This window comes from Emys orbicularis, chromosome 1 (assembly GCF_028017835.1).
Source record: "Emys orbicularis isolate rEmyOrb1 chromosome 1, rEmyOrb1.hap1, whole genome shotgun sequence".
NCBI lineage: Eukaryota > Metazoa > Chordata > Testudines > Emydidae > Emys > Emys orbicularis.
In genome coordinates this window covers 167719527-167733554 of record NC_088683.1, presented here as the reverse complement: position 1 = coordinate 167733554, position 14028 = coordinate 167719527, and the positions used below count along the sequence as shown (strand labels likewise).

The 14028-nt window shown below is 41.1% G+C and overlaps 1 protein-coding gene across 1 annotated transcript in view; it reads left to right on the top strand.

Moving 5' to 3' along the window:
- Positions 1–14028, top strand: part of ABI3BP (ABI family member 3 binding protein) — a 302067-nt gene that overhangs the window by 49518 nt on the left and 238521 nt on the right. Inside the window, exon 2 of the mRNA XM_065423543.1 lies at positions 1386–1565. Within this exon, the coding sequence (XP_065279615.1) occupies positions 1386–1565 (180 nt within the window). The remainder of the gene's footprint in view (positions 1–1385; positions 1566–14028) is intronic.

Below are 14028 nucleotides of genomic sequence, written 5' to 3'. Positions count from 1 at the left end.
AATCTCTGCTTTCATTTTTTTAAAGTAAGTTTTTATCCACCATGGTTGCAGATAATCTTTGAAAATGTGCCTTGAGTACAGCCCAAGGGCTCAGAAACCAAAAGGTAAATAAAAATCCAAAATGTATTTTTAAGCCAATCTCATAATTTTGGGAGAGGGGCCTAACCCATTTCTGAACATGGGGATTGGAATTAATGGAAATATAACAAGCATAACAATGAAGTGTGAACTGAAATGGTAAGTACTGAGAACTGAAACACTACCTCCGCTACATCCCACCATGATAGAAACATACTGATAGTCTATAAAATTTCTCGTTCTGTTATGAAGGTCATAATATGACAATAACATGATGTTCTGTGCTGCTATAAATTAAATTGTTGTATGGATATTCAAGATGTTTCTCATTTTCTGTTCTGTTCCCCTGGAAAGACTAAAATAACGTTTTAAAAAAATCTCCTGGTATTTTGGCCAATATAAGCATGTTAGTTCTGATGTCCAGGCCTAATACTGACTACAAAATTACATTTTGTTTACATTAATAAAAAAACCACAAACAAACAAAGAACCCCAACAACAACAACTGACTGTAATTTCAACTGGGTGTAGTTATTATTTCCCCAAAACAGTTGTGTAGTGTTCCCATGCATTGTTAAAGAAATATAATGAACTTAAAAATCATACTTATGTACTTCTGTTGGAAATTTTTCGGGTATGGTTGTTACAGGTGATACCTAGAATTGTTGACAATAAAGGATTTAGTTTTAGTTTATTTTCTGCATTTCACAGCTGTTAGTATGTAATGAGTTTTAGGGCATGTCTACCCTGGAGCTGGGAGCACGTCTTTCAGCTTGGGTAGACTTGCGCTAGGTCTGGTTGAGCTAGCTTGCCAAAACAGCAGTGTGGCCATTGCAGCATGGGAGGCAGCACAGGATAGCCACCCGAGTACGGACCCTGGGGGTCTGTTGGGCTTATACTTGGGCAGCTAGCCCATGTCACCACAGCCACACTGCTATTTTTCACATAGCTAGCTCAAGCAGCGATAACGCATGTCTGTCTACCCAGGCTGGGAGGCACGCTCATAGGTGCTGTGTAGACAAAATCCCAGTGTTGTTCGTGCGAGTCTTTCAAACAGCAACAAAAGAGAGAGAGCATTTAAAAGAAAAATGTGAGTATAAAACCCACAAAAGTTGGCAGGGGGCTCAAAGGCAAGTGCAGTCCCTGAAATGACATTTAGTTCGCTTTTTGAAATGACTAGTTTTCAGGGAGACTGCCCCTTTAAATAGCTGTTGCCTATCACTAGCGTGTTGAGCTCCCTTGTATTCTGATATTCTCTTAGTGAATGAGAAGATAACTCCTCACCTCTTCTTTTCTTTCTCCCCCAGTTAAAAGACAAAACCTGAAAGTCCAGATCAACGCAACTGATGATACTATTTGCATGAAATACCTTCGGCTAAGTCCAGACACCAAACTCCAAGGCTTCATCCTGGGATATGGAAGCAGCTTCTTCTCTAACCAGTATATCCCTTTGCCTTCAGAAGGAAAATCCTATGTAACGGAAGTTGGTAAGGCATTATGGTTTTGAGTGCTACTTTTGGTCAGTGAACAGGGGATTGGAATTAAAAGAATGGGAATCGGGTTTGTGGGGTTTTTTTGTTGGTTTTTTTTTCATAGGGAGGGTGGAGTGAGTTGTGTGTTGTTTGTTTTTGTGTTCAGGGATTTTTGCAAAGTTTTCAGATGGCAGAGGAATTGGGAGATCATTTAAGGAAAACAGGTATTTCTGGTTCTGGGACATTTTGACGTTGGTTAGCTATTTGGTTTACATATTTTTTTTAACTGCTGAAATTTTTTTTTCTGATATTGGCTGTATGCATGGATTAGATAAGGTTATTTTGGATACAATTGCAGTCACCAGAGACAGGCTAAGGTACCAGGGAGTCAGGTGCCAGTCAGGCTTTAGGCCCCCTGTTATAGGGTTCAGAGACTCACAATGACAGCTAAAGTGGGCCATATGAATTCTAACTCAGGAGTATAAAAGCTATCTCCCCTAAAGCTACCATCTGAGGAGGTAATGCAAAAAGAAACCCTAAGAACAGCTTGGGAGTGAACTTGAAAATTAAGGTTTATATTTGTAAATACAGCACTATCATAAGGCTTGATTACTTAAATTGTAAATAAAGTCCAAACCCCAAGAAGAGGGATGAGTTTGGACAATAAGCTGTGTGTGTGAGAGATGTGGTAAGAATGGGAGTCTAGTCATTAACAAAGCAACAGAGGGTCCTGTGGCACCTTTAAGACTAACAGAAGTATTGGGAGCATAAGCTTTCGTGGGTAAGAACCTCACTTCTTCAGATGTGCAACTGAAGAAGTGAGGTTCTTACCCACGAAAGCTTATGCTCCCAATACTTCTGTTAGTCTTAAAGGTACCACAGGACCCTCTGTTGCTTTTTACAGATTCAGACTAACACGGCTACCCCTCTTATACTAGTCATTAACAGGGCCCTCAAATGTTAAATATACAACATTGCTTATTAACAAATTGTTTGTTCATTCTGAACTAAAGATGAGACTGAACCATAAAATTCTGATGTGAAGACACGTTTTGACAATGTTAGGGGGATTTCTAGCATTCTGATTTGGAGCCATTTGGTTACTTGTTGTTAATCATGTGTTGTTCAGGGCTATGGTTGGATATCACAATGTGAGACCTAAAGGTGGCTTACAATGTAAAAAAGTGAAATGAAAATGTATACCGCCTTCTCCCAAAATAATACTATATCTTGGCTACAACTGGCTGATTTTTAACATGCACATAACTAAGCAGTATTAAGTTAGAGTGGTAATATGCTCTTCCAAATGATATTTTATAATTGGAATAATTCATAATATCAACACAAACAAAATCTTCATTTTCCTGTAGGCTCCAAACCTCCAAAGGGGTTAACTGTTTATATGCATAGATGGCAGCTATCCTATTTATTTGGGAGCTGCCCAAAGACCTAAAAACATTGTCTGTCTTCTGTTCCATGGCCTCAGTACACTGCAATGGGGGTGATATTGTCATTGAAGTTAGGCAAATTTAAACAGGAAATAAAATGTCCATTTTTAACAGTGAGGGTAGTTAACCATTGCAACAGCTTAGCTAGGCATGTGGCAAATTCTCCATCACTTGGAGCATTTAAAACAAGATTGGATGGCTTTCCAAAAGATTTGTTCTAGTTCATCTGCAAATTATTGGACTATAGCAGGAATTACTGGATGAAGTTCTATGGCTTGTGTTTATGCAGCTCAGATTAGATCAAGTATGTCCAACCTGGCTCTGGCTGCTCTAATGTCAGCGTTGTGGTGAGGCTATGAGAGGCCTAGGAGAGCATGCTGACTAATGTTGCCTTGAGTCGGAAAACAATTAAAATATTTATTGGTGGCCATTTGACCTTTCTGAATGATGTTCAACCCTCTGGTTGAAAAATTTGGACACCAGTGGACTAGGTGATCATAATAGTCCTTTCTGTTCTTGAAATCTGTCCTGTCACTGTAGTATCAGAATACTTGGTGGTGTATGTTTATGGGAAAAAGGTACAACTGTACTGAAATTCTTCTGCTAATGTGGTTCTGGGTGCTTACTGCGATTTCATAATAAAACAGAAGAAGGGGGGGGGAGAACAGAGGGAGTTACAGGGATAACAGTAACGCCTTGGGGTGGGGATGTGCATGGCAGGGAGGGGAATGCTATAGGTTTTTTTTTTTTGTTTGTTTTTTGTTTTTTTAAGTAAGGAGATTGGGGGGCCAACTGGATTTTGAAGGGTGTGAATTCCTTCCTCTCAGGGCCACTGTAGCAAAGACATGATTGTTGTATAGCTGGAAATCAAACTCCTGAGATCTCTTTCTAATTCCATCAGTGATTTAGAGTTTGAGTTCAGGAAAGTCACTTACACAGCTCCACCGAAGTCACAGAGTTTAACAAGTCTGAATTAGACTCTTTGTATAATGTCTGCAAATGGGGTATAATGCCTTCTATAATTAACTTTCAGGAGTGCTGAGGCTTAATTGATGTTTGTAAAGTACTGAGGTCCTTGGGTGAAAATAGCAATGCAGCCTTCTGTAGTTCTCCTAATTTTTTTCCATTTAATAGGAATGATGCTACCCAGTGGTGTGTAAAATCATATGAAGCCATGGACTCTGTGTCAAGGGTGGACTTCAGCTGGGACAGATTGCATTTAGTAGTTGTATTTTCTGTAGCTTTAATGTGTAAGGTTAGTGGCTTATAGCGAGATGAAGCTCTCTGAGCACCGCTTACCAGAGTGGTGCAGTAAATCAGAGTATCCAGCAGTATCCTAGAATTCCATAGAAGCTGTTGCTATTACATAAGCAAGATCCTGCTCCAGTGAAGATTAAAAAAAGATGATAAAACCATTGACATTTATAGCGTGGAATGAAATGTGCTATATGGTCTCGTATATTAGACACAACAAAGCACCAAGTCAATTACCTTCTCAGTGGGTTTTGTTATGCCAAAGTACTGGGGAGGACCTTTCATTTAAAACCCCCCACACACATTTCATTGACAGATTCAAGCTCTCTACATTGTAATATAATCCGGTGAGACAACTTCTTAATGGCAACGCACCACTTAAAAGTGAAGGGAAATAAATATGATAAATATAATTGTGTCATGTAACTGAAATGTAAAATACAATATGCTGTAATTTTAAACACTAGCATCTGTGACTTTAGGCAAACAGCTTTCTTACACAGAGCAAGAAAGAAACCAGCTGCAGAATTTGCTATAGGCTATTGGTGTACTCCTCAGGTCCACAGTGTTTATTGATTGCATTTAAAGATAACAATTACCGTAAATCTGTTAACTCAGGGGCATTTCAGGTTAAAAAGATTAAGAGTTATTTTACATGCCCTATGGAAACGTTTATTTGAATGCAAAAAGTATTCTGTACTGCATTAAAATGGAACACCAGGTTGCAAATTTCCACATAAGTATATAGCATTATCTTAAGGGTAGATCCTAAGTTGTATTTATCTCACGCTCAGTGCAACTTGAGTGGGAGGTGGGAGGGAAAGGAGACAAAGGTGGCAGCAAACAGCCCCTTGATTCTTAGGCTAGCTGCTGTCATAAGTTAGAGCAGCCACAGGGCTGCTATTATGCTGGCTGGAAGGGTCCTCTGGGGACTGTTCTGCCAGTTGGAAAGTGCACCCAGAACACTCCATGTGAGGAAGGTTGGGAGAGCAGGTACCTGTGGGCATTCTAACCTGAGTGGGCTGTCCCACCATCAGGTAAAACTTGCATCCACAATGGCATGAGAAGTGGTGGGTGTTGGCTTGCACAGCTGAGGTTTTTCTATAATTTACTAAACTTGAGCAGTTGTTGAAAGGTACGAGATCCACTGTGCTAAGAGAGAATCAGGCATGGGACTATTTGAACTTTCATTCTTATCTCTTAACTCCAGATTGGTCTACATGGGACAAAGTCATCCCAGTCCTTCAGGCCTCGTGTGGCTCCTGTGGCATCTTAAAAATAAGTGGATAAATCCAGAGCAGTTCAGTCAGTGCCCAGTGTCACTTCTGCAGCCTTTCTGAGCACCAGCTCATGGAATAGGATTCACTCGTGAATAGACTATGCCACGTGGCAGCAAAATTTGCCAGGACACTAATTCACTGAGTCCTGACTACTGTTTATGCTTAAGCAACTGAACATAGGGGCTATAATGGTAAGTGTTAAACAGCCTTAATAATAGGGGTTGCTATCAGTGTCTTTTGTAATTATTTTTTTTATATAATAGTGCATAGAGACACAAGGAGAGATCAGGGCTCCATTATGGTTGGCACTGGACAGTGCCTCTCCTAAAGAGCTTACAGGCTACACAGATGAGAGACACAAAGCTTCGCAGAGAAGTAGTATTACTATCCCAGTTTTACAGCTAGGAAACTAAGGCACACAAAAAATTGAGTGGCTTACTAAAAGCCACACAGGAAGCCTGTTCAGAGCTGGAATTGAGCCTAGATCTGTAGCAGATCCACAAACTGAACTTAGATAAATTCTGATGCTTCATGGAGATTGTAGGAAAACTGCAGTGAGTTGTTGATATAAAAGAGAATATGAAAAGAATGGTTAGTAAGACTAGAATCTTGTCTTGTTTGCTGTTCCCAAACATAAAGGTAGTGAAGTCCTCATTTGTTTGAAAACACTTCATTATTGATCATAGGCCATGTCTATAACAGAAACTTTTGCCGGTATAGCACTATCAGTTAGGGACTTGATAGCTTATGACACGTGGATACTACCAGAAGCCACCGTATTGATGTAATTATATTGGCATAAAAGTGCTTTTGCTGGTATTGTGCTCGCTGAACCGGTATAAACTAAAGCAACAAAAGCACTCTTTTTCTGGTATAACCTTCGTCTTCACTAGGAGGGTTTGCCAGTATTGTATAGCTTTTCTAGTGTAGACCTATCCTTCGATGCTAGCTTTGAACAAGAGCTGAATCTAGCTTTAAACGTTGTCTGAAAGATATGAGAACAGCTAAATCTATTGACACACAAAATCTCCAGTGCAGATATGTGTGAATAACAAAGCCATGGGAAAAAATTCTTACTGTTGGAGAAACCAGTGAAAATCATATTATTGTTCTTTTCACAATCTTAACAACTTGGTGTGCTCACCTTTATTTGTTTTTGCATTTTCTGTTTTTTGTGGTTTTGGAAATGAACACTGCATTTATGTTTAGATGCAAATAGTAACTTTTTTGTTTTGTTTTCTTCAATTAGCTCTGTTTTGTCAAAAACCTAATTTCAGACATTTCAAACAGCTTCACAGTGGCTCAACATTTTTAAAATTTCCAAATTTCAATGACAAATGTTGTTTTCAAATTTCAATAGTGAAAATACAAAGAAATGTCTCCCTCCTCCCCCTTTTCCTTTTTATCTAGTTTAGTTGCAAGCATAGAACTCCGAGTTCTGTTGCAAAAAAGATTGAGTATATTTCTCAAGAGGACAGAGGGATTTATCAAGTCATAATGAATCTAGAGTCACAAGTTCAAATTTCATGACTGTTCACATAAATTCAACAAAAAGTGTGTGGGGTTTTTTCAGCTAAAGCTTTGAGAAGCATCAGAAGCAAAAAGTTTGGTTTCAAGAGTCAATCTACAATCTAATTGCCTTCCACACTTTCCCAAAATTTCTTTACCATGTCAGTTAAGAGAATGAGGAAGGGCCATTGGTAATGTCAGACTTCTGTGTGGGAGGCATTATGGAGGGATCTGGAATGGTGAATGTAGGTTTCCTGTTAAATAGAGGAAGGGTGCTTCCACCAGAGTTATGATAAATGGAGAGACATTAAAAGCACCTGCTGACTGGACACTTGGTAGCACTGTATATACCAGCCCTGAGCTCACAGCTCTAATTTAATATGTTAAGTTCTTAAACTTGTACAGAATGTTCTTAATTTGGACAAGCCACCTCATTATCCCAGTTTTATTCTGTTCAGGTTGAAGGACTAGCCGTAATCCTGCCAAGCATTTTGCTCTTCATGCCAATATTCATGTACTAGCAGAGCTGGGCAAATAACGTTTTAAAGAAGTGAATATTTGAATTTTTAAAATGAATTCATTTTGGCTGTGTTGTTAATGCCTCTCTTGTGCTTATTTTATGTGAACATTCGAGCGATAAAATTTTATTGGAAAAAATTCACAGAAGGCAAATTTCAGTCAGATGCATGATAGTTGTGGAAATTAAATTTTAAATTAACATTGGGAAGTGTTGGAGGACTTGTAAGCTCATCTAATTGAGTAGCAGAGACAATATCATGTAACTTAACTGACCAAACCACTAATATTGTAAGCAACATCGCTTGAATTTTGAATATTTACAGTCAATACAAATATTGATCTTACTACAGATATTCCATGACTGAAAGTGGCTAAAATAATCATATTACTTATTATGAATTATTTCCTCACATCTTTATAGTAGTATGTTATATATTCAGAGTTTCTAGTGAAAACTGAGTATTTGTGTTTAACATTTGATTCTGGCTTTAGTTCACTAAGTGTTTGTCTACACTGCAACTAAACGCTCACTGCCAGCCCATGTCAGCTGACTCAGGTTCACAGAGCTTGGGCTATGGGGCTATTTAATTGTGGTACAGATGTTTGGGCTTGGGCTGGGACTCTGGGAGGGTCCCACAATTTGGGCTCTAGCCCAGGCTGAACATTTACACCATAATTAAACAGCCCCTTAGCCAGAGCCCCACAAGCCCAAATCCGCTGACATAGTCCAGCTGAGGGTGTTTAGTTGCAGTGTAGATGTAGCCTAAGCGTTTGGTGGCTCATTTGTCTGTGAAATGGAACCCAGGAATAGAGTGTATTGCAGCTATAGGTGGCACAAGTAGTGATGCCTATAGTTAGCAATCTTAATTTTGTTCTCAAGTGCAAATGTTTTATGATAGTCTTTAATTACATGATCACATACTCCTTTTTCCAGGGTCCATCACTCATTTTAGTGATGTAATGGACTGTGGTCTGGGAATGAAGATATTGACTGTAGGATGCCTGCCTCATTTTTCTTGCAGAAATTGGAGGTGTGTGGCGAATGAGACAAGGAATTGCAGGAAGAGAAAGGATGGTCTCATGGTTAAGGGTGAGCCTGTTGTTCCTTCCCCACTGCTGGAAGCGGCATGGGGAAGGAGGAGAGTTCTGGGTTCCTTCTCCTGGTCAGGGAGCAGTGGAGGGAAGGGGAGCCCATGAGCCCCTTCCCTTGGCCTGGTGGGAAGGAATTGTTGACAGAGGAAGGAATAGTTATAAAGGAAGGAGTGAGGAAGGGCACAGATGGCTCTACTTTGTTTCCCCTCCAAGTATGTCACTGGAAGGGATGGTATCCAACTTTCCCCCTTATGGTTCTACACTGTCAGCAGTTCTGAGGATTACCAGAGAGAAAAGGTCCCTTTGAGGACGATCCCCTAGTTGTCAAGGGATTGTGTAGAAAAAAAAAATCCCTTGGGAAACCCAATTCTTCATCAAAGCTCTAGTCATAGAACTGGGTTTTCAAAATACAGAGTCTGGATGATCACTTACACTAAAGAAGATTACCATAAAGGAGTGCTCTGCTCCTTCAGTAGTTGTGCCAGAACCCAGCTCTAAGTGATGTTACTGCGTGGTAAGCTGGTGCATTGTAGATTCATACCCTGGCTTGCCGCACAGTAACTTCCTGTGTAGACAAGCCCTTAGATGTAACTCATTTTCTCTGAGTCTGAATCTGTCTGATTCTGGCAGGCAGTAGCTGGTACATAAATGTCTTATATAATTCTTCGAGTTATTTTTAACTGTTTCATTATTATTTAGTATTTTGGCTATGTAATAAAGAGATTCCATTTTGCAAGGGAAATGTTTTCCTGAGATCAGAAATCTGTTGTAGCATCCAAGCTGAGTTCTAATCTTTATATATTTCTGGAAAAAGTCAGACGTCTCATTCTGTAATTTCCCAGTTATTGGCAATGGTCTCACTTTATAGTATGGCTCACAAATTATAGCCCAGGTTTAGAAGGGGAAATTTGTTTTTCTGATATCAGAGTTTCCTTGTTTCATCAGAGCCAAGGCTTTAGTCCCACCTCTGGTTCTAGTGAACAGGCATGAACCTAAACCTGATCCATGGGTTCCCAGAAGAATTTACTGTGAGAAAAATGTTTGTTCTAGAATGTATTCTGACAACTTTTTGAACTTCACTTTCATATGTGTTTGTTTGGCCCTGGTCATCTTACAGATTTGCAGACCAACTTCAATCTGAATTTGGAAGGGTCTGCACAACTTTACAGAGTTATTTCATTTATGACATTTTGGATCCTTAAAAGGGATAACATTCATAGAATCGTAGGACTGGAAGGGATCTCAAGAGGTCATCTAGACCAGTCCCCTGTACTCAAGGCAGGAACTAGTATTATCTAGACAGAGGGCTGGGGGTGTGTGGGGGGTGCAGGGCAGAAGGCTGGGTGTGTGTGGGGGTTCAGGGGTCAGAGCAGAGGGATGGGGGCTGTGGGGGGTGCAGGGCAGAAGGCTGTGGGGGGGGGGTTCAGGGCTCAGGGCAGAGGGCTGGGGGTGTGTGGGGGTGCAGGGCAGAAGGCTGGGTGTGTGTGGGGGGTTCAGGGGTCAGGGCAGAGGACTGGGATGCTCGGCTCATGGGGATGCTCCCAGCCCCCTGCCCTGAGCGGCTCATGGCAGGGGGCTGGAAGGGATATGCCCTGTTCCACACCCTTCCCCAAGGCCCCAACCCTACCTCTTCTCTGCCTCCTCTACGGAGCAGCGAGCCTGCTGCCGCTCCTCCCCCTCTCAAGGGCCATCAGCTGATCGGCGCAGGGAAGGAGAGGAGGAGGGGCAGGAAAACAGCACGCTGGGGGAAGAAGTGGGGGAGGGGGGAAGCTTGGCTGCCGCAGGACCAAGCTTCTGCCTCCTGCCCCCGCAGGGGAGAGCGGTGGGTGGGGGGGCTGAGTGGGGCTGGGGGCTGGGACCGCGGCAGGCAGCAGCATGCCACTCAAAATCGGCTTGCGTGCCGTAGGTTGCTGATCCCTCATCTAGACCATCCCTCCATTGGTTCCTCTGGTCAGGTGTCAGCTAGGCTAGGTGAACTTCTTAACCCTTTACAGGTAAAAGAGGCATTAACCTTTAACTATCTGTTTATGACATCACCTCTCAGTCTTCTCTTCTCCAGACTAAACAAAACCAATTTTTTTTATCTTCCCTCAAAGGTCATGTTTTCTAGACCTTTAATCATTTTTGTTGCTCTTCTAATCTATCATCCAAACAACTGGTAGGCTAAATGTTTTATTAAATGCTGGATTTATGGATATGTGCCCAGATGCTTGAACTTAATTTCTGATTGTTCATATATTAGTTCATCAAGTATGGTCTCCTCTAGTTGAAAACAGTTTATGGGAATTAAGGAACATGACACTGTGGACTGTATTGTCTACAGGCCATGGTTTTATTTACACTTGTTGTGTGAACATGCAGTTTATTTTGATTTTTTTTTTTTTTTTTGAAAATACACTAATCACTTTTCTGCAAAATAGAATTCAGGGTAAATTATTGATGCAGTCTGTAAATGGCAATAACACACACACAGAAATACATAAACATGATTTTCAGGTTTGGTTGCCATATATGTGCTACTTAGTGCCTCTTAGTAGCTGTCTTTTGATGTGTTCTCTTGAGGATGAAGATGAAATAGCAGAAGTTACATTATAGGGATTTGCAATCTTGTGGCAGATTTCTATAGTGTGCTGATACCTATTCCTCCTGTCATGTGAATATTTTCCCTTAAACCCTCTCCTTACAGAAGCATCTGAGTTCCTTCACTGTTGCATACATTCCACTGACATTTAGAGATATGTGCTCACAAACCCTGTTTGCCTGTGCACCTCAGGAAAGGGTTTCTGTATCCAAGTGGGATGTTATACAAAATCATGCTTGCAGATAGGCAGCCATCGTTTTGAAAATTAGAGCCTGACAGTAGATAATTAATGACTTTTACTTATCTTACAGTTGTACTTTCTGATTCTTATGTGAAGAAAAGTTCTTGTTTCAGCTTGCCGTGAGGGGATATTGACTGGAATTGTTGGTCCAAACTAGCACAAGTCTGTTGTCTTTTCAGGCATGCTCCAAAGTGTATGTAGCAGTTTTCCAAGCTTCTGGGGGCAGAGAGATAGGCTAAAGTGCCCTAAGGTATTGTGGATTATCGTTGATCCAAATTGTTAGCTGAAGGTTTAAGTTCTGGTTTGGGGGGAAGGGAAGCTTTTACAGTGTTTTAAGAATTTTTAAAAGTGCCTAGAGACTTGGATAGGTGATTTTATTATCTTATTGTATATACACATTTAAATAAATATTGGAAGGGAAACTCTTGAATTTTAAAAAATTATTCCCATTATATTCTAAATCAACATTAGGTTTTCTGGCAACTCTTCTCTCTTGCATCTATTCATCCCCCATAAAAACCACCACTCTTTATTTTATTAACAAAACCTAAATATGGGGGCCTAAATATCTGGAATGAAATCCTCAGAGATTAAAACTCCCATTGACTTCAACTGAGCCAGGATTTCACCCCTGAAAAGCATCCCTTTAAATACTAGATACTTAGGGCTAGACACTCTGCTTCGTGTTGTAGCAATGTAAAAAAAAAAAAAAAAGTAGAAAGCAATCACAGATTATCTGAAGAACCTATCCGGCTGGCATGAAACCAGATGGCTCTGTCATATTTTGGAGTAGGGCATGTGCTGGAGATGTGCCTGGCAGGGAGGATGTCATGGCTGGCGTGCTACTGGGTACTGGTGATTCCCTGACTGCTGGAATGGCCCCATCAGGAGCGCCGCCAGCTTTTCTGCCGCCCTAGGCGGCGGAAGGTCCCGCCCCGAAATGCCGCCCCCCACAGAGGCAGCGGAAGGTCCCGCCGCCAAAATACCGCCACGGTCGCCGCCCCCCAAATTGTAGCGCCCTAGGCGACTGCCTAGGTCGCCTAATGGGTTGTGCCGGCCCTGGGCCCCATGGATTATTTCTACTCTGCAATGTAAGCCCAGAGTTAGTAGAAGTTGAGTTAGCAGACCTTGGCTTTATTAACATAGGATTTGGGTGCCTACACTCATTTGTAACCCCAGGCACTGGTGCAGACTCCATGGGTTCTCTGGTGCTCAAGCAGCCATGGAAAAAAATAGGGGGTGCTCAGCACCCAGGAGCCATAGTTTTGTACCTGAGGTCTGCTCACAGGACCTGTCCTAGCCCCAGACGGAGCTTGAGTGCGGAATGTGATAAGTTCTGTGCTGCTAACGGCTTCTGCCATTGGGGCAGAGAGTTTGTTTATAAACAGAGTCAGGGTGATTAAGATAACAAAAGGCTTGTCATTAATTTAAATTAAGGATTTTTAGATGATCCTGAAAGCATTGCCAGGCACTCCAGTTAACAGAGAAAACAAAGGGTAGGAATAACTGGTCCATTTTCAGAATGGAGAGAAGTAAATAGTGGTGTCCCCCAGAGGGCTGTACTGGGATCTGTGCTGTTCAACGTATTCATAAATGATCTGGGAAAAGGGGTAAACAGTGAGGTGGCAAAATTTACAGATGATACAAAATACTCAAGATAGTTAAGTCCAAAGCTGACTGCAAAATGTTACAAAGGGATCTCACGAAACTGGGTGACTTGGCAACAAAATGGCAGAGGAAAATCAATGTTAAATGCAAAGTAATGCATGTGGCAAAATATAATCCCAGCTATACATACAAAATGGTGGAGTCTAAATTAGCTGTTACCTGTCAAGAAAGAGATCTTGGAGTCATTTGCAGTGACTCCACTGCATAGGACTTCCAGAGTACTGCAAATTTATAAGAATCCTTCTCAGTGTGCTGTATCATCCTGAATTTAGGTTGGATATTAGGAAAAACTTTTTCATTAGGAGGGTGGTGAAGCATTGGAATGGGTTACCTAGGGAGGTGATGGAATCTCCTTCCTTAGAGGTTTTTAAGCTCAGGCTTGACAACGCACTGGCTGGGATGATTTAGTTGGGAATTGGTCCTGCTTTGAGCAGGGGGTTGGACTAGATAACCTCCTGAGGTCCCTTCCAAGCCTAATATTCTATTATTCTAACTGCGGAACACTCATTCTCCAGCTTCAGAAGACTTAAAAATTATCTTCAGTCATCAATAGGACAGACGCAACTGAATAGTGTAGCTGTCCTTAATGTGCATCAAGTCCATACCAGGAACTAGATGTAAATAAGATTGCTGACACTTATCCAGAAAGCTACAGTGAGACGTACTGTCTTTAAAACTGGGACGTTAGTGAAGACAGCTTGTAGGTGACTGTAATGGTTTTAATATACTGTAATTCATGATAATGTAATTATGTAGTTTATAACAATTTCATCATTATTAAAATAGTAAAGATACCAATGATAGACACATATCAATAACTAGAATATAAAAGAAGTGTATAAATATGCTGATAATAGCCTCCCCTCCCCAAAACTGGCAGAGCCCC